The 22,700-nt window shown below is 28.7% G+C and overlaps 1 protein-coding gene across 11 annotated transcripts in view; it reads right to left on the reverse strand.

The window, feature by feature from the left end:
* The window catches only part of LOC413159 (potassium channel subfamily T member 2), a 140,251-nt gene that overhangs the window by 62,653 nt on the left and 54,898 nt on the right, over nt 1-22,700 (reverse strand). Inside the window, exon 1 of one of the 11 annotated variants that reach the window (XM_026441342.1) lies at nt 16,197-16,408. The exons of 9 other annotated variants lie outside the window; for them this stretch is intronic. In XM_026441342.1, coding sequence (XP_026297127.1) covers nt 16,197-16,267 — 71 coding nt within the window. In that variant the 5' untranslated portion in view covers nt 16,268-16,408. Of the gene's footprint in view, nt 1-16,196; nt 16,409-22,700 lie in introns of those variants that run through there. One more of the 11 variants, XM_026441343.1, reaches the window with a different exon arrangement.

Here is a 22,700-nt window from a genome sequence, read left to right on the forward strand (position 1 = left end):
ACGCTTGAATCTCCATCCTTAACGATTCCAAGCCAAGAATATAGATTCTTTAAACGAATCTGTCGATTCGTAACGGTTTTTAAAACCCTTAGACGGAGTCAATCCGAACTTTAGAGTTCAAAATTAAATTGCAGGCTTAACGGATCCCAACGAACGATTCCATCGCGTCTCATTCATAAATTTTCCTCCTGTCCTTCGTGAGACGCTTTGAAAAATCAACTGATAAAATTTAATCGAATATCGTCCATAGAATTCCATATAATCACGGAGAAAAATAGTTTCTAATCATTACTTAATAATAAAAACACGTAGGAATATATCGAATATTGATTTAAACTTAAAAAAATACAATATTAATAATATTAATTCGTTTTCAATTTGAAAAATAAAAGATTTGAAATATATTATTTCATTAGCTTTAATCGGTTTCCCTGTCAGAAAATAGCGAGAAATGTTCGAGTAATTTCGGCTGAGATCGGATAGTTTCGGCTAATCTCGTTAAGTGTCGGTCAACATCGGTTAACTTCGAGTCAAGCACTATAGGCTGAAAAATTAATTAATCAAAATTTCGAATAAAAATATTTTTTCTAACACTTTTATTTAAAATAATATTTATATAATAATATATTTCGAGTATTAAATATATAACCTTTGTGAAATTTTGACGCGATAGTTAACTATGATTATTCGATGTTTTGAATAATAAAATTACTTACCGAGATAACTTTATTCTTAACTTTAACTGTTAAAATTTTACCCATATCTGACTTCGGACAAGGCTAATAGGCCCAGTAGAACTTGAAATCTGAAGTTTCCTAACTTTGATTTCAGCAATGCCTACGGATAATTGCAGTAAAGTTCAAACTCTACATCAACTAATTTCGTAAGCTCTACCTTTGTTCTCAACATTTTCTAAGTAACTTCCAAATAGCACTAACCTAAAGCTTTCACTCTGTTAATTTTGCAATCTTTAATTTTAATTTGTCAGTATTGTTTGTAATTAATTGTGGACAATAGATAATATAGTACAACTAGTAGATTAAAATCTTCATTCTATTCATTTAGATTCTAACAAATTCTTAATTTTATTCTCAGTATTGCTATAGACAATAAATAATATAAGATAAAATTTTCTATCATTTAATTAACTCATAATTTTGTTCTCAATTACGATTATTTAAAAAGATTGCAAACTAATTTTTGAATTTTTCACTTTATTTAATGTGAAAAATCATATCTTACCTCTATCCATACATTCTCTATCCATTCGAAACAAAATATTTTTTTAAACAATTTCTCGTTCTATCCTCTAATTAATGAACTCCGTTACGGGCCAAAGACAACAAAAAAGTATTTCTGGGGCACGGTTAGAGCTCGTAAGGAGCAGAGGTAACACTCGAGCGAATCTCTCAAAAGGAAATGGCTCGACAAACAACAAGTGCAATGGCTTTGTTCGCCTAACGAAGTCCATGAATCAAGCTACATTCCCAGTGTTGTGCGATCTGCGTCCTAGTCTTACAACACTCGTGTACCATTTTATAATATATATATATATATATATGGTAATTTGCCTTACAACAATATTTAAACGCATATTTCAAAAAATATAATTCGAGTAAAATTAGAAAATTTAAAATTGGATATTATTTTCACTCGCGTGGCTGCAACAGGTGAGCTGAATTTTATCGAAGGAAAAATGAATCGCTTTGTCGTTCCTTTGATAAATCATTCTTACTTCATTATCGGAAAGAGAATAAATTGAGTTTATCGAGTTTATCGGAATCGATGAAACTTAATGCGAATAAATCGTATTTAACCAGACAGATTGCATAAATTTTATCGATACGACCAATCCATATAATTTTCAATAATATTTATTATATTGAAATTGATCGAAATAATTCTCAACGATAAATTGCATTCATTTGAAATAATGTAATTCAATCGACTAATGAATCCATATATTTGATGGATTCTTTATTTTTGTGACTCTGTCTATTTCTGATATAAATTTAAAAAAAAAAAATATTTTTAATCCCATAATGATAAGCACGATTCAATAATAAATAATCCAACCTAACCTAACCTAATTTTGTAAGATCGACAAGAATACGAAGAACGAAAAAATATTCTTTACTTTTCTAAATTATTCAAAATATAATAAAAAAAAAAAAATACTTCAAAGAAATATCATACCTGAGCCAATAAAATTGAAGCGATAAGTAAAACGCATTTAATTAGACCCATCCAATCCTTGTCAGAAGAATAAAACCCTTCGTAGCTTCGAACGTAACAAAAAGAGAAAGGAAAGAAAGGAAAGAGATGAAAATTCGTTTCAGGCACTGACGGTGTAATAAATGAACGAGTTTTTATAAATTTTTTTGCTCGATGAAGAGTGGAGGAGAGGCTATAAACGCTTATAGCCCATCCGGCCGTTAAATATCCACCGAAACCGATGTGGGTCGCAAGATAATTTGCTTGGCAGGAAATACACTATGACACGGAATAAGGTTACGCGGCGAAAATGCGTACGAAGTTCATATTTCTTTTTCTTAATGGATTCGCTCTTTTCACGCGATTCTTGGGTATGAAAAAGTTGATGTTACGTTAATGGTGAAACGTCAAAACGAGTAAAAAATATGGGAATTAAATTTTTCTAAAATATATATTTTTTTATAAGCGAGAAAAGAATTCTGTTAAATTACAATAATAGTTGTAAGATCTATGATTGTCTTTAAAGCGAAAGATTCTTTAAAAATAATATTCATAGATGATTATTGGATAGATTTCTTTCAGAATTTCGTGAATAAAACGGCGGAAATGAACGTGAATCGGATTAAAAGTCGGATGAAATTCATAATAACCGAAGCGAATAAAAATCCAGGGAGATGGCGCTGCCTGTACTGTTTCTAACCATTCTTCTCTCACTCTCTGTCCTTTTCCACGTTTCCTAAAGACGACAACAAAAATATATTCCGTTCTCATATCCACGTTCCCGTGTCTGTATACAAGTTAAAATAATCTATATTTACTTTCTTTCTCAAAATCATCACAATCACATCTCTATTCGATTAAAAACCAATTCAAACGAACAAAATTTTTAAAAATTTAAAATGAAAAATAAACACGTGTCTCTTGAAACGTATCATAATTAAACCACTAATTTTAATTTTTAATAAGAGAAATGTGCAGAAATGTTCGCACAAATTATTCCTATCATAAATCAACCGAAAAAAAAAAAAAGGAGAATTTTCCTGCACGACACAGGCAAATTACAGGAAAATGAATCATTTAACCAAACATTTCCGCAATTTTCGACTTGGAAGTTTTATCGGGGTCGCCAACCAACTTAACAACGAACGAGCAATTCGTGCCCTCTTAATCGCGATTGCTCCTCCCTTCGCCCGTGAAAAGATATGCCACGACAATTAACTTGATCGATAGCAGGTTTTTCTCCCAGGTGGAACAAAACATCGTGGCTATCGCCTACCTATATTTTTCCTTCCAAGGATCCAACTAAGAAGAGAGAAAGGGAGGATGGGCCGAGAAAATTCGTTTGTAAGTTTGGAGGGAAAGTAATTGTCGGATATAACTTGGTGTGCTCGTTATCGATGATAACGAGGAGATAAATCATGGAACAGGATCGATTCGCCATTTAATTTTTTTTCTTGGAAAATGGAGGATACAAAAAGAAAAAAAATTTTTCTCGTTCATTGAAATAGCGATTTTTGATTTTTGAGGATGGTAAAAAATTTTTCAGAATCAAAATTTAATAATCTATCGAATGATTAAACAATTTAAAACAATGTTGAACAGCCTCCTCGAATTTCAATACTCCGAGGATTCAACTGAAAATTCGAATCTGTAATAAACATCAAATACGTTAATACTTGAAGGGTTCAAATTTCAAATCACCACGTATTACCTTGCTTCAAAGCGTTAATCGATCCCCCCAATGCCTCGTGTTCGATAAAATAAAAGCACAAAATAAAAATCGTCAAAGAATTCTTTTTTCTTTCGATAAATAATTTTTCACAATCTTCGATTTTCAAAAACAAAACTCGCAAAAAACTTTTATGCAAAAAATTCCGTTCCGTTTTTTTAAAAGAATCAATCAATTTATTTCTCTGAAACAGAAACGATTTGGATTTTTTTTTTTTTTTTTTTTTTTTTTGAATAAAATGAACAAATGATAATTAAATCTACAGATTGGAACAGAACCTGTATATATATGTACTTTTCCACGAGAGAGAGAGAGAGAGAGAGAGAGAGCGAGAGAGAGAGAGAGAGAGAGAGAGAGAGAGAGAGGGAAAGAGTTTCGGTCACGTGACAATTAACGGAAGAAGATTGGAAATTCGCACAGTATGGCGGCGACGTGTCGATTACGTGTATAAACATACGCATAATATCTCGTATTGGAAAATGATTTGTGCTCGTTTCACGCCGATAACCCTGTTCCAAACGTTTTGAACGACTGTTTTTCCAAACTGTTTGTATTTACCGTTTGCTCGATCAAAGTTTCGATTCCGTTTCATCATCTCTTCTCCCTTTCCTTTTCTCCTTTTGATCCTCGTACTCTCGTCACGCCATTTGCCTCCACGTTCGAACGGACAATTTTATATGCAAACGAAAGCTATTTCGAATGTTATACGCGATATATTTCTTTTTTTTAAACAAAATTTTTAAAGTGTACGTACGTTTCGAATATTTTTCTTAACATTTAATTTTATTAAATTTTGATCTGTCGTTAATTTATATATATTTTTATCCAAGAATTTAGGTAAGGAATTTATATGTGTCCATTTTTGAACTCGTCAATTATGCTTATATGAAATAAAAATTAATTGGAATTGTTTTAAAAATTGATCGAATAACAGATTTGCATCGTCAAAAATAAATCTCGTTAAAATATCTTTTTTTTTTTTTTTATCTTTTAATTCAATTACAAGCGTAACGCAATATATATATATACGCATTTATGAAATTTATGCTAATCGTGCAATTTCGAGAATAATTTATAAAATAATCGGATTCCTCCTCGTTTTCGAATTTCAATCAAAAATATTTCATCGTATCTCTCGTTTAATATTGATTTCGCACGAATTAGCAAGTACGAATGCTTCTTCCATAAAACGCATGAACCGAGTATTTTAACGTTAAATAATCGAGTAAATTGACGAGAGCAATATGGAAGAGGTGTTGAAGCATTATTATTGATAAGAAAAAAAGAAAAAAACGAAATTTTATTCGCGCATAAAAATTATTAATACGTACGTAGATTTATTATATTTTTTATTATCACCGATTCCTCGTCGAAAGATAATTCTTCTGTTATTTATTATAAATGAATATAAAGCATCGTATTAATGCAAATTTTTTTAAAAAAAAAAAGATCATATAAAAAGTAATATTTTTTTATTTTATCCAATTCTTATTTTCAAAGTGTACAGAACGAATGAAAATTTAAAAAATTTTTCCTTTTTGTTCTTTTAAGAACAATATGAGAAAGAAAATAAAATTCACTTTATTTCATACCTAAGAATTTCAAACAAAATTAACCAATAAATAATTTAAAACGATCCATTTAAAAATAAATTTACATGAAAATTTTCAAATTTTTACTATTTTTTCTCTTTAATTTTATTATAGAAATATGTAAATGTAAAGAATCATGATGTTAAAATTTTAATTATATATATATTCAATTGCAAATATTCGATATGGAACGAACTCGATAATATCTTGTACGTATATAAAAATATAATTTGTAAATATAATTGTTCGCGACAAAAGGATGAAAAAAGAGAAATAATTCACGAGAAATCCGGGAGAAAAGTTTAAGAGTGGGAAGCACTCACGCTCCATCTAAATTTACGTCTGCTTGGAGGAGATCCACGTTATCCAATAAGCAACCGAAACAGGCTGAAAGCCACTTGTCTTTGAAATAATGTCAATACGAGCTCGTATAAAGCTTTGTGAGAAACTATGAGTACGAATCTTTCATCAAAATTCCCTCCCATCTTTAATAAATCCTGTGTTCTTTGGCAGATAAAACGTTAAAAATAATATGTATATATATATATATTTTTGAAATAATTGATAAAAGTAGGTATACGTGTACATGAAAGAATCTTTAAAAATTTCATGAAAATTATTTGTAATATTTTTCAAAATATTAATATAAATTTTTCATCAAAATTTCTTTTTTTACTTGAAGATTGAATTTTTCAAAATTTTAAGGACTGTATAAAATGTCAAGAAAATAAATGATACCTTATCAATGAACTTTCACCAAAAAATAATTTGTCACTTTTCTTTTTTACCACTTTATAAAATCATTAATCAATCCACCAGTGTTATTGGCAAATCTATTATCAATCTTTCAAATCTGACATAATCCATTTCTGTATCAAAACATCAAAATACATAATCTCTTTCTTTTTCTTCTTCAAATTTTCTTTTTTCTTATTTAAAGTCTTTTAATCAATTCACCAATGCCATTTGCAAATTTATTATCCAAAATCTTAATTTTTCATACCAACCAATTTCTATATCTTTCTTCAATAAAAATACAATATTTTTATTAAAATCTTCAAAAACGAATATTTCACTGAAATTTTCTTTTTTATAATTTAATCAATTCACAAGTGTTATTGGTAAGTTATCAATCACTCAAAGTTTAAAAAATATTGGCCCATTTCTGTAAATGCAAAATGTCAAAGGAGCAAAATATTATACGTTCAACATGAAAAACAAATTTTTCACCAAAATTTTCTTTTCAAAATTTTAATTCAAAGTTTTTGGTCAATTCACCAGCACAAAGCACACGATACTCTCATAGAAAGTTTAACATAACCAAAAAACATAAATTTTTTCACTAAAATTCTCCAAGAATCGCTGCTACCAATCTCATCGCCTCGAAATGCCAAAAGTGCACGCGTTTCATTGGTCGCGTTGCAAAATTCTCTAGGCAAAGGTCAAATGACGAAGAAACCAATCACAATGCCTCTAGCAATCTCTATATCGTTGAAACGTATCCACCGAATCCTATCGAATTAAACGAACTCACAATAAGATTTACGAGAATATACCAATAAATATACGATGCAATCAAATATTTGATCTGTGATAAATTTTGTTAAAAAAAACTCAATACGTTTTGGATTTAAAAATTGAAGTTCAAAATAAAATTGATTAAAAAATTTTTAGAAATTTAGAAATGAATGGTAGAAATAAACCTTTAAATATTGAATCATAAAAATAAGATTGCCAGAAAAATTCTGATGAGAAGAAATAGAAACAGAATAATGGTGGGAATAGAAAATTAGAAATAAATAAATTTGTCAAGTTATTTCAGATTATGCTGAAGCTTCATTTTCAAAGTTGAAAATAGTTTAAAAAAATTTTAACTATTGAGAAAGTGGAAAAAAATAGAATTTATGAATGAATCTTAATTATTTCATATTTTAACTTTTTCATGATGATGAAACTAGCTATCAATATGCCATTAATGAAATATATATGCCACTAATGAAGCATTTAGTGAAAGAATTATTTGAATAGAAAACTCAGAAATAATCTTGGTTCAAAAATTTAAAATTCTAACCTCTTCTTTTTTCTAATATAAAACAATAAAATTTTCCCTAGTTTGTAAATCAATCCTAATAATCCTAAAATATATTTTTTTAATCTCACTGTTTTCAATATTGTTCAATAAAAATTCCAACGAATATTTGAAAATTTTTATCTTAAAGCGTCCGCACCGCTTCTATAGTAACGTTGGGTCAACAACGACAACCCAGGCTTGATCGCCGTCGCTTTTACAATCGATTTACCATTCCGCTCGGCGAGTCAACGCTCGACATTCGGCCTCTGTTTCATTAGCTACGCGCCGGAAGCGTTTGGGCATCGACTTCCGCCGGGGTGCAGGTATTCCAAGGGAACAAGGTATTTCGATCAGTGCCAGTCCTTCAACGTCAACTACGACTTCTGCCACGGGCAGATCCCCGTGTTTCGCAACCGAATTCGATCCATCCCCTATTGCTTCATCCCCTATCAATTCGATTAACCGTGCTTTGTCCGATGCTGGTTTGATTAAGCATAGACAGAAATTGTATTTTCGATAAACTTCGTGTGACCATTGATAATTGATACGAATTCAATTTGTAATTCGAGAATTGTGAATTTGATAATTAATATCGTCTGATCGATTCATGGAGAATGAGAGAAAAATATTTCTTATGGATGAGATAAAAATTATATTTGTATTTTGAAATTCAAGTTCTAGAAATTGGTTAGAGACAATCAAGTTGCAATTATGATATTGGTGAGTAATTTATGCATCAGAAAATTTATGCATATTAAGAATAAAAATAAAGATCTGCAATTTATAGATGAATTTGAATTTTGAATGAAAAAAACCTTGTGCATTATATTGTGGAAAAAAGCTTTCTTGAAATTCATGTGTAAATTTTTTATATTATACCTACAAATATATCTTAAGTGTGAGAAAATAATAAATTCTAGAAAGAGGTGTAATATCTATATAATGGATTAATTAAAATTTTATTGAGTTACCTTATAATTTAAATCCTGTATTTTTACATTTATCTTCTCTTATAAAATTATGATTACTTGCAAAATTATTTTTAAATTTATAATATTTAAAAAATTATGCATTTTTCAAAGAAAATATTGGAAAAATTTCCTTTTCATCTCACTGTGAATTTCCATCAATTGGAAAACTTAAAAAATTATAATTAATGGTGGAATCCTATTAAATGTATTTAATTTCCTGACAGATTCATATAAAATTCTACAATATATCAAATTATTATTTTTATTCTTACAAATTATATTCAATCAATTTCATTAAGCAACGATATTTAAAAATTCCATATTATTCATAATTTATTTTTCTAACCTAACCTATCTATTATTTTTTTCTAGTTCGCAAGTATCTTCGATTTGATCGCTACGAATTTCCGTCAATGGTCGAATCGTAACTTTCTTAACTATATTACGTCTTGTTCGAGCTAACAGATTCGAACACCGAGATGCACTCACCGGTGTTGAGAGATTCAATCGAGATTCTATTAACTGGAAAGATTGTTTGCACTCTTCATCAAAGAATTATGAACGACAAAAAAATATTCTTAAAACGTGATTCGACAAGCCAGATTCAATAGCCAGTATCCTCGTTTTAATTATTCATCTTTACGAGAACTGTTTTATCGATCTCTTCTGAATTACTTCGATTATTTTAAGATTAATTAGGAAAGGTTAATCGAATAATTAAGCGCGAGAACCTCGTTCCAAAGCTTTAACGAGTAGCATGGATAATACGGTTCACTTGTTTACTGTTAATAAGAGCACAGCCAATTATAACATTATTAATTACCTCTGGATGGTAGATTATTATTACTATTTGTTAGATGTCGTTGGCTGCAAGACGTGAACTCGCCCGATACCAGCAACGTTTAATGTGAAGCATATTAATACGCTGTCTCTGGTTGGAAATTAATGTAATGCTTGGCACGAGATGTAATAGAGGTAATAAACGATTCACGGATAATTTATAAATGAAATGGCAAGTGTGATGTTAGTTATAACTTTAATAATAAAACAAATGTAATATACACAAAGTACAAATGCACGCACTAAAAAAGAAGAAAGAAAACTCACTAGAGGGCCTCAGAGTCGGACATAAGGCGCTTTTGCAACACATTTTATACAAGGCGCGTTTACAGTACCAATAGAGAATTTTATTTTGAATTATATATAATTACAATTATATTTAAAGTTTTATATTATTTGTGATTGTTCTCCTAATTTATTTTATTTATATAATGTATTCCTAATCAATTCTGAATTTATTTTTTCTGACTTTAATCTATGTGAAATATGACGTCAAAAATATCGTATGAATTCTAAAGAAAAATGTCATGCCAAAAATAACCTCAACAAGTGCAAAAGATTAATTTTTGTTTTATAAAAATTAATCATTTTTCAGTGTTAATTTTAACGTAAATTCTAGTTCTAAATATTTCTTAGTTCTAAATATTTTGAAAAATAATAGTAAGTGTATTTATAAATAGTATGTTTTTTCTGTTATTAGCTTAGTATCTTTTTAATTTAATTTATTATAATAAAGAAATTAATCGAAATACTTTCGATCGATTTGTAATTAACCGTAGATTGTAATCGAGATTAATTTTCAATCGAATTTACATAGGATTCCAACATGATTAGTAATAGTTTCTGTCGAATGACATCGAATATACGATTGAACAGGCTAATAAATAGAATATCATCATGGATACATAATATTGCATCCATAGTTCGGATTATACGCGAATCGTATAGATGAGAAGAATGAAGATGAATGTTGGAATTTATTATCTTTCTTGATCTATTTTATTTCCATTGTTTTGTTTCGTATCTTCCATCTCCATTTTGAAATAAACATAATAACAATAACAGCGTTGAGTTTTCCATTATCTAACGAAATGGCAGAATCGTAAATAATCTCCAAACCAACATTACTCGTGAATTTACAATATCCATTATCTCCATTTGTTAATTAAAATTAGAGTATATTGTGAAAACTAATACTTTAAATTTTAATAGCTCGTAAATGTCAAACATTTATCTCTTAACTTTAATTTCGATATAAAGATAAACGTATCTGTGTATTAGTAATAAAACAGATTTCACAATAATAATTCTTTCAATATTATCTATATTATAAAATATTTTTTTTATATCTCTAATATCTCTAACTTTGGCTTTATTTTTTTTATTCTAAAAGTCGAATGTACATCCAATTAAAAAATTTTGTAAACAGATTTAGATATTAATTTATTAATATAGATTAGCCAATGAGTATATAAGTTACTTCTCTCTTCTAACTTTTATTCTTTAAAGCAGATATAAAAGATAATATTATGACTCACAATTTTGTATCTCTTCTTAGAATAAACTTCTTGAACTTTATAATTTAAACTACTCTAAAGTTTTGCATAAAGTGTAGGTAAACTATTGAGGTTATGTTGGAAGCAAAGAAATGAAAAGTATGGAAACAAGAGAAAAACGATATAATTTGCATTAAATGCATTATATTTTTATCTGGAAGTGAAAACTTTTCAAAGATTTTTACATCACTTTTGTTTTTTCACAATGTTATAACAAAACATATATAATCTAAATAAATTAAAACTCAGGAGATAAAAATTATAAATATATTTTTTATACAAATTTTCTTCAATTTTTTTAATACATTTTAAATACATACATTTTTCATTTTTAATAAATTTAATATATTATAACAATTATTTAACGATTATTAATTTCGAAAAATGATAAATAACTAAAAAGATAAATTTAACAAAAAAAATAAATAAAAATAATAAGTTCGAAAGGATACAAATTTGATGTTTAATAAAAGATTAATTAATAAGTAAATAGTAATTAAATAATCCAGATTCTAAATAACCAAGACTTCAGATATATAGAGATCCTCAATGACTAAAATCTTGAAATAATTGAATCCGGATAATAAGAAATTCGATTAATCGAGATTCCATTGTACTTTCAAGAATAAAACTTAGATAATAGAAGCTGGAAAAATAACATTTAAGTTCGTAACGAGTTCAATTTATAGCATGAAAATACAATGCGAGATTAATTACATTACCGCGTTCTCATTGCTTTTTCAAATCCTCTTCTTCATATTCCTCTCCATTCATATTTATTCCTTAGCTTGTAATCCGTGTAAAATATTTAATCTATTTTTGATTACGCTTCGAAGCGAGAACGAAACGAAAAGCTTCTCATTCTTCTCAATTTCGTGAAATCATTCATTCAATTAACGTTTCCAACGTGGAAATAGGTAACAAGGGCTTTGAATAAATTTCTATTCATCAATTTATATATCAATTGAAAAGTCGTTAAGGGTCGTCAGAGTTGGTTTCATACATAACACAAAACTTAGCTCTTTGCACGAATAAATGCGCCAACGAGGAGGTTATGGTTTATAGGCGTGTGTAGATGTCGCTATTGTTTCATTCCTTGCGAAATGCTCGCACAAAATGCTCGATATTACTGGACACCGATTAACAGATTTGGGTCATCGACTGGTATTTTCTGAAAAATTCCAAAATAAAGGAAACGGTGAAGCGTTAAAAAATTTCAAGAATTTATTCACCTAGCTTACAATTTTCTACGTGTTAATTACATTTTTAGCTCATCGATTGACCGACAGAGTCTCATATTTTTTACACACACATACACACACGATATACGTGGGCATCGTGTAATTAGTGATACAATCTTAATGTGAATAGTAATTCGTATCCAAACGAGAAATAATCAAATTTAATTATACATTTATTTATTTTTTACTAAATACTCTGTATATGTTAAAATTTTTTATTAAAGTTATAAAAATACTTCTTATACGATAATATTAGTCAATTATTGTTAGTTATTATTATTTTAAGTCTCATTTCATCATATTCTACGATGTAATTTAATTGTTATCGATTTTGAAACGCCATTGAAAACTCGTCTGAATATTATTTCATTAATTTGATTTTAAAGATCCATTTCCCATAATTACGAAATATTTGTCCAAGTGAAAAAAATCGAAATACAAATCTTAATAACGCTAAACAATTATTTCTCGGATTGATTCAACGCATTTCTTAAGCTTCGAGATTTGCAGTTAATTACAAGTCACCTTCACAGGACAGATGTTTACTCGTGTTAAATTCGAAACGATCCGAAGCACAGTACGTGTCAATGTATTTAGCATCGAGTGGCATATATACACAAGTTAGGTTGAAACCGCAAATTCAGAATTTAGGATTGCGCGATCAAATATTTACCACCCACGATTGTCCAAATGAGCGTGAAAATTTCAACTTTGTATACAACGTTATAACGATGGATGATTATTTCCAAAGAATTTTGATTAATCGAATTAACAAATTTAACGAAATATTTTTCAGGAAAACATGCTTGACGACTCAACGATACGTAAATAAACAAAAATATAAATTTTAATTCAATAGAGATAAAAATAAAGAAATATTATATTTTTGATCGATCTATGATATAAATAAATAAATTTTCATAAATTTTTGTAAGATATAAATTAATAAAAGTTCATCGTAACAATCTCACGAAGATTAGAACGATTGGGCTAAGAGAACGTGACTAAATACCCTTCTCGAATGGCGGAAGATTGTTGTGTTTAGAGTGTTTAGAGTGAGACAGAAAGAACGGTAATAAAGAGACTGAAAAGGGACGAACGCACGAGTGCGAGAGTGAGATAGCACGAAGAGAGACACTGCGAAATTGATAAAAATTTATCCAGTCATTTCACTCCTCGCGTGAAATTTACTTCAAATAATCCTATTAAATTATTTTACGTAATGCAAAAATATTTGAAATTTAACGAAAAGTGGATATATATATAACATTTGAATAACATTCGAGCCATCGACATTGTCGGTAACACAACGTATGATGGAGAAAATAAATGGTCTAAATTGATGGACGATGCACCATCGATCAAAAGGGCAGAATAGTAATTTGATTTGGTAACGGTGTTTATCGAGCCAAATTATTAACCTTCGCGACAATTAACCTTTGTTTGGATTGAAAATGACCATCTGGCAGCAACTCAATTATAATAATGCAGCATCGGTGTAGATCGCTGCAATTATCGACTGTCGCGCGCTGTTGCCACGTGATTTCGATTCGCATGATTTTTTTCAAACGTTACATCGAATAAAAATTTTCAAAGTAATAATCAATAATATTCCTTTCGAATAAACATGATACGAATTAGTTCTGGATACCGTATGAAAGAAACAAATGGCGTACATGCACAGATCTGAATCGCGCAATTTCCGTTTCCTGCAAGAAATATTACCTTCATTTTCAAAGATTTATGACACACCGTATCATGCGTTTCGAAGCTTTACGATGACTCTTTGTTGTTAATAAAATCCTAACCTCAACGAAATTATTAGTTAATTATGCTCGAGGAAATAATTTTTGTCAAATTGTGTGGTTTTCTTTCAAAATGATAATTTAAATAATCCATGAAATGAACTTTAATATATATATATTATTATTAAAATATTATATGATTAATAATTAATTTTTGAAGTAAATGTATGAAGATTTTTAGAAATATGTAAAAAATTTTTCAAGTAAATTGATCTTATCGACGTTATAAAAAAATTCATGAAAGAAAAAGTACAGGAATAATTGAATTTGAAAATTACGCGGCAGAAAATGAAATGAGACTTGTCGATAAAAAAGGAAACGTCGATAATTAAATTTGTCATCGATCGAATGATCGAACGAATAGTGAAATTCACAATTATTAAAACACATCAGACAATATTTCGTGCGTATCATATGCGTAAATGAATACGTTGTGATTACAAATATTGAATTTTTATGATATTACGAAAGAAAAATCGTCTTTTTTCGTCTTCCGTGTTCAATAATTTGAGGTTAGGCCGACAAAAAAGATTCCGTTTCTGATGGGGCGTTGGGATTGATTAATTGTTTTGTAGCAAACAAATTGTTTTGAATTCAATTTATGTTCGAGACAATAAAATGGGGTTGTATAATCAATCGTTTTAGATCGATTCTTTAAAATTGATTTACGATCGAGATATGAGAAATGAAATATTAATAGTATCGATATTTTCCAATTTATAATAATAATATTTTAGTAACATTTATAATATAATTAATTTTATAAATATATTCTTCATTCAAAAATTTAAAGATTCATTTATTTTAATATATTATTTCAATGAATGAATCATTAATCAGAAATATAATTCATATTTTTGTAGTTCAAAAAGTTCATTAATTAAACGTAAAAAAAAAAAATTCAGAAATGAATATTTCTTAAAAAAATTATTTTTAATTTTAATTTAATTACTATTAAAAGTTCAATTTGTTTGTATTTATAATTTTAAATAATCGTGAAGACATAAAAATGATTTTAGGTTATTTTAACATACACGTATATTCATTTCTAACGATAATTTATTGTTCTTTTAATTCATACTTTTTTTAATAATATGCAAAGCAAAACTGTAATTTTCCATTAGTCGCATTATTAAATGAATGACGCGAAGAAAAAGGGAAAAAAAAAAATGAATCGTTCTTACTTAAAAACGAAAGAAATATTCGCAACACGCACTTCAATTATCCTTGTTATCGATTCTTCACAAGAGAAACAGATTATTTTGTAATTGGATTATCATTTTTCTCTTGTAAAAAGTAATCCTGCGCGTTGAATACGAGCGTGCAACAAATAAAAACCGTGAATGCCTGTGAAAATTTACGAGCAAATTCTTTGTTTCGAAAGATTAAAGAAATATCTCAGCCAATCGTATAATAAACGAGAAATCTTAATGCGTTACAAGAGAAAAATTTTTAGACAAACGTACGTTTTTGCATGAAATGAAATTAAAATTTTTTATTTTAATTAAATTTCTTATTTTTGACGATTAAATCTCTCGGATAAGCCATTTCTATTTGATATTTAGCGCATCTACAATTCGAATACGGGTCAAAAGTAACCCGAGGCGGCTACTCTTTAATTGGCGATTCGAGAGTTAATTAATGAGTCAATCGATTTTGAAAATAGATTTAATTTTTGTTTTAATTTCCGCAACTGGTGATTATTTTATGCAAAAAAATTTATCGATTTCGAAGATAATTAAAAATATATAAAAATTTCGATACTTTTTAGAATAAAATTTTTTATTTTATTTTAAACTACATTTTTATCTCATTTTAATATTTCTTGAATTACAAATTATACTATTAAAAACAGAGATCAAAATTTTCTCTATTTATAAAACAAATTTTTTTGTTATCTTGTCACGATCGAAATATATATTAAATATTAACTAGGAATAGCATCGATGAAAATAACTCGACCCGGATTGGACGAGATTAAATCACTAAACATCAAACATCTCGTCTCAATAATTTCTTGATAATCCGCAAGAAACATCCAAAATAGAATACTACTACTATTTTAATCCAAAATAGAATACTACTTTCTGAATTATCTAACTTTTTTAAAACTATTAGCTACGTAAAACGTATTGATATTCCATAATTAAAAATCTCGTATTCTCTATGAAAAATACCTTGGTATCCTGTCATAGCTGTCCCAGCTGGTAAGACAGTTGTAACTGCTGTATCTACTGGAAGTCGTCATAGCTAATATTTCTCTTGCATCGTCGATATCTTCTATCAATTCTCATCTCCCTCTACGGATCTACAATAGACACTTTTTAACTCACCAATGTTACTTTTTTTTTTTTTTTTTTTTTTACATTTTTCACACTCGTAAGAAATTTAATCCGGAATCACCATTTTTTTTTTTTAAACTGAAATAAAATTATTTCAGTCACCACTCTTTTTTTTTTTTCTTTCTTTCTTTCTTTTTATTTCATCAAATTAAAATAATCAAGTTGTTCGTGAAAAACACGATCGTTTCTTTACAAGATATACGAACGACACTTGTTCATGGATAACAATATACACTTAATAGGTACATAATTCTATCGTGATCTACGAGACGTTTCACTCGACTCGAAACTCGAATGAAATAATCGTAGAAAATATTGATCGATCTACCACACGAAGATCTACGAGAACAACGATTTCACTTGAACGAACGATAAAAGCTAAATCACTAGTTGGACCACGACGTTGAAATATCGTTTTTCCTATTTAAAGTTGGACCACGGTTTCGTCTTTCCCTTGCCTCTTTTCTTCGGATAAAACGGATTAAACGGTAAACGTCGATTAAATTCTACAACTTAATTACCAGCCACCTGGACACGGCACGCACGCGTACATATAACGCATACCACGCGCCTGTCTTTGTGTGTGATGTATTAAAAATACTTCTACGTTTTTGGACCCGCCAACCAGCGTGCTCGATAATATCGTAATTATGAAAGAAACGGCACGGCCGCTTTTATTTTCGCCTCAGGACATGCAATTGGTTCCGTCGTCTTCACAGGAATATCTTTCGAGAAAACGAAGACGTCTCTAACCTCACCACCAGAATCGATGATACGCTTACTTTATTAGGTTAAGTTGATTTAACGGATAGACAAACTCGTCGTCATCTCCAATTTCGTCTTTCTTCTTTTCCCTCTTCTTTTTTTTCCGTTCTAACCTCTCTTCACTCGATTTTTCTTCTTTTCTTTTTCCTCGCTTGTTTACTGTTTTCTCTAATAAAATCTTCAGTTAGTATGCCCGAGGGGATGATTGTAATGGATTGTAATTGAAGTCAGAAGGGGCTACGAAAGATGACACGTTCCTGGAGAGAAGACGTCAGTCGAGGCATAGGCATGAAAAAAAAAGTAGCTCTTCTTTCTTTCATGCTCCCATTACAAGGCCACGAATTATTAAGAGGGAAAAACGTCTTTCGAGGATCTTTCAAAAAACTCGGCTTGAGAATTTAAGAGGATTTAAGAAATTTTTCTTAAACGGTCAATCTTTGCTACTTGATATGTTGGTTCTGCGTGAAACTGAACACGAATGACGAAGATCGAACGAGATTCGATCTCGTCGATTTCTTTGTGACGATTAACGGCACTGCTTCGTCAAATCAGGATTCAAACGCGTCATCTGGTTCTATTGGTCCCGCCACAAGCTCGTCAATCATAATCCAGGTTCACGACCGATGTCGACTTTTCATCTGAACGACACTGTTTGTTACACCTTATTATCTTCTCTTCGTTCAACAAAAATAAACAAGAATAACAATTTAACAAACTAACTAGGAACTTGGTTCACACAACTAAAAAAGAACGATCAACTTTGACAACGTTGGTTCGACGATAACAACGATAAACGATAAATAATTTCAACAGGCTTTTGAATGGCTCTTTGATCTTTCTTATTTAAAAATATTTTTTTTCGTAAATCTTTTCGATTCGAGTAACGACGGACAGATGATTCGACGATGATCACGGCCGTTGGTTGTCACGATGCTTCTTCATCTCTTCGAGGCAACGGCATTTTCTCTTGAGGTACCGCATCTTTTGGAACGTTTAGCGTGTCGCGAGTCTGCGGCCAGTTTCAAACGGAAACGCGGCACTCTCGAGATTTCATTAGCCCGCCGCAGAGGCATCGAGAGAGATTGCCGCGCCGAAAGCTCTTCTCACCAACCTCTACAAGGCGCTTCGCGTGGCGTGGCCCAGCGCCGACTAGCGGGTTCAGCCTTAAGCTTCTCGTTTCGTTCGTTGACTACCGAGTTTCTGCGCAAGCTCGCGAAATTCCCCCACCACTTCACCATTCTGCTCTCTCGCTCAGCATTGCTCGTGTTTTTTCATCCTTCTTACGATCAGAAGTTAAGCTTATGTCACTCCTGCTCTCTCAATAATAAAGAAGGAAGAGGATAAAAAAGACGGTTGGAAAAGCAGTTGAAAAATAATAAATCGGTTGATCAACATCTAGCATGCGTTCACTGATTCGTTTTCCGCCTCAATATATCCTCTCTGACTTATTCGTGTCGACAAATTAAACTATTCCTTTCGTTCTTGTCTCGGTATATTGCAAAAAAGAGTGAAGATGAATGTTGGGCGAATTGTTGAATCGTCTGATTAGCGCGAACTTTACTATTATTTTCCTCCCATTGTATCTCGTTACCATATCATGTTTTTCCGTGTTTCGAATGAATTGAACGAAACGGAATTAGATTAGCTAGGATGTGAAAGACTTTTTCGATACAGATCGGATTAAAATTAGTATAAATTAGTAGAACGAAATTTTTATATTTTTTAAATTCAAATTCGTTTAATTCCTCTCCCATCCATATTCAGTAGTACGCGTTGAAAATTAAACATACAAGATATATTTTTTACTTCAAACGATTCGTCAGATATTTCATTTGAAGCATCGCAAAACTACGTCATGAAATGCATCACGTTTATGGAAATGAAGATGTATTTATACGCAATTTATTACGTCATATTCACGTTTTTCTTCAACAATCGTATCGTGGAAACATGATATAGAAATGCGAAAGCGAATATAAAAGTCTCTTTCTTCAGGCCATCCCCCATTAGAAGAGCTAAAAACGTAACGTGAGAATCAAAATTATTTGGGACGTTGGATATCTCGATGTCGTGACTGGATTTTGTTACCGTTAAATTGTTCCCTCAATCCACCTCTATTTTATCGACATGACTGCTTCTGTATAATGTTACCATTTCCATGTTACCGTGCCTCATTTCGACAGCATAAGTTTATTTTTCGTCTACCTTCCTGTTATACACGAATGAAACGATATACGCAAAAATATATACATATAATATAATTTCAACTTTGATAAAGTAGAATTATTATTTTTTCAATTTTTTCAATAAGAATTAATAAAATTCACAATCGATTTAGTTTTAAATAAATAAAATTTTAAGCAGAAACTTAATTATTAAAAAATGAAAAATGAAAATGAATTGTGCAATAAAATATTTTTGACAATAATAGATTTTTCAATGAATATCAAATAAAGAATTTTCTTGTTGATAAAAATGTGATCGATATTGAAGGTTCCACTATATTTTCAGAACTTTCTGTAAAGTAAACTTAAAAATAATCTTTAATTCCTTTACATATGCTTTATAATTTTTTCTTACGGCAATTTTTATTAAATTAATACTACACAAACTAATAATTATACATAAAATATTTTTCTTATAAAATTTTCATATGATCAAAAATTTTTCTTATAAATACAAAATTATTTCTCTTTATTTAAATTTATATAATTTATTTTACTATTAATTTATATAAACTTCATAATATTAATTTTACTTCGAAATATGTGATATATTTGCAAATATTTTGTAAATATACATTCGATGCCAAATCTAACCTAATATAATCACTCTTCGCATATTTTCTATATACATGTGACTGTCTATATACATATGAATCGAAGATTGTGCCCTCTATCGTTTTCTTTCAAATATTAATCGGTTATACATTCTTCCTCCACTTTGAATACAATTTCTTATATCTTATAAATTTTATGTCTTGTAATTTTCTTTAATTATCTATAATTATCTCTAATTTTTGTATCCAATTTTATATCTTTTTTAATTTTTATTTTTAAATAATCTTTTTGTAATTTTTATTCTTAAATATATAAATATATTACAAATAAATTTTATAAGTTTTTTCATATCTTTATAATAAATAATTTATCTTATAAATTTATGAAATCTTCGTGAGGCGCATCATAAAATCATCCTTCTATATCTGGAAATCTTCATTCCTAATTCAAACTGGCTCGCCTCGTAATTAAATCGACTGAGTCTTGGGCAGTAAGAAAACGCGGCCGATTGAAAAACATCGACCCAGAATTCCGACCGCAACAATTTCTTCCTTCGTTGTGCAATATTTGCATCCGTATATGAATTATCCCCAAGAGTTCGAGGTATCGTGTTCATCTCTAAATACGATTGGCACTTAGAGGGATGGAAAAGAATATTGCAACTGGAAGAAATCATTGAAGATCATCGTATTTTATTTTTTCCCATTTTTTTATGTTGCAAATAAAATTTTTTTTTTTAATTGTAGATGTGATTTATAATGAAATGGATTTTTGAATTTGATGTTATACTAATGACATTTAATATTTTTAAAAAACTGTTCACTAACTAAAATTAAAAGATTTCAATGTTACAATGATAAATCATGTAAAATAATTTTTTTTTTCTTTTATAAAATTATTCTTGTATTTTTTTAGCATGGACAAATTTTTAATATATTTACGTTCAGTTCATTTTTCCATTTCAATTTGAAAATGGAATTATTTAAAAATCGCTGTGTTATATATTTGATACTATTCGAAATAATTTTTAAATATTTCGAACTTTTTAAATTTTAAAATAAATAATAAATAATTTTGGGATAAATTTGGGATATATTTATACTGATAAATAATATTGTGGTATTTTTAAATAATTTATGTAATTTTTAAGAGATAATAAAATAAAAAATAATCATAATGGTTAAATCGAGAATAGATTTCTAATTTAAGAAATAGAAGGATGTGGTCAAGGTAGAATATAATATTTATTTCAACATTAGAAGGTTTGTTTCTGAGAAGAAGGAATTTCTGGAAGTCAGAAATTTTATGATTTTTCAATTTTACGATTTCACGATCAAAGGGAAAGAAGTGTTATCAAAAGATGAATCGTTTTGACGATTTACGAGGGAAGTTTCTTTTTTCCATAAAAGAGTGGCTCTTGTCATAAACCTTTGGAACGATATGATACCGACTGATGATAAAGAGATTTCGATTCAGACTTGCTATTGTTTGATTGTACTTCGCGAAAAAATAGGTGAGAAAACGTAGAGTGAAACGTAACGATACAACAAATTGGCATCTTTTTTATTTCGAAACATTAGATATAAAAAAATTTAAGAAATTATTTGTAAGTTACTTGTAATTTATAAAATTCTTCTAAAAAAGAAATTAATGTAAATAATAAAAGTTAACTTTTCCCGTTTAATATTCTATTTATTATATTTTAATTTAATTCGTCAAATTCTTCAATATCTTACAATATTTGTTTCAAACATTTTTTCGTATATTCATATTTTTTGTTTTATTTATTTTTTTTCGAGTTACTTTTATATTTGATTAAATAAAAATATATAAATTAATAAAATTCGATATAATTTCTTGAAGGAAAATTTAATCTTATACATTTTTCTTTATTAATTTTTGAAGAATTTATTTCAATTAGAAATAAATTAAATACAATTTTAAAAGTTGTATTATCGATAGAGTTCTTTGATTCATAAATAAATATTGTATATATATATATATATATGTATAAAAAAATATAAAAAAGTTAATATAAAATTCAAAAATTTCAATTTCTTAAAAAAAATTTATCATCACATATTTTTTTTTTCATTATCAATTTTTTAAAATTATCGAAGAAATATTTATTTCGATTAAAAATAAATCGAATCATTTAAAAATTTATATTATCGATAGAATTCTAAAAATTATAAATAAAGTTACTTCCTTTTTTTAAAGGATATCATATAATACGAAAACAATCGATGCAGTACATTATCTTGATTGAATAAAAAATCTGATGCATATTTTTCGAACATAAAATTGAAATTGTCGATTCTTTTATTTTTCTTCATTAATAATTGATCGTGTAAGTTTCTGATGAATAAAAACTTTCCTACTTTAAAAAGAACTTTTGTCATTTCGGTATATGTAATTCGATCTTATTCAATTATTTCTATGTATGAGATATACAAGATCTCTTTTGTGTGTACGCAATTTAAGAGAATTGGAATGAAATTCGATGAGATACCTTTGACATTCAATATTTTTTTTCGCTTTATACTTTGTAATTTATTAATCGATAATTGGAATTAAAGATGTATATAATTAATTGGATTAAAGATATAAATAATTTTTATTCGATTTGTTTTATCGATCGAGTTCGTAAAAATAAAGAGAATATTTTAGCGAACATTGGAAAAAATTATGATGATAATATAGAAATCTATAATGTACCATTTTAAAATTAATGATATATATTTTAAATAGTTTTTTAATCGATTTGTCTCATTGATAACAATAGAAAATATTT

This window comes from Apis mellifera, linkage group LG6 (assembly GCF_003254395.2).
Source record: "Apis mellifera strain DH4 linkage group LG6, Amel_HAv3.1, whole genome shotgun sequence".
Taxonomy (NCBI): Eukaryota; Metazoa; Arthropoda; class Insecta; order Hymenoptera; family Apidae; genus Apis; species Apis mellifera.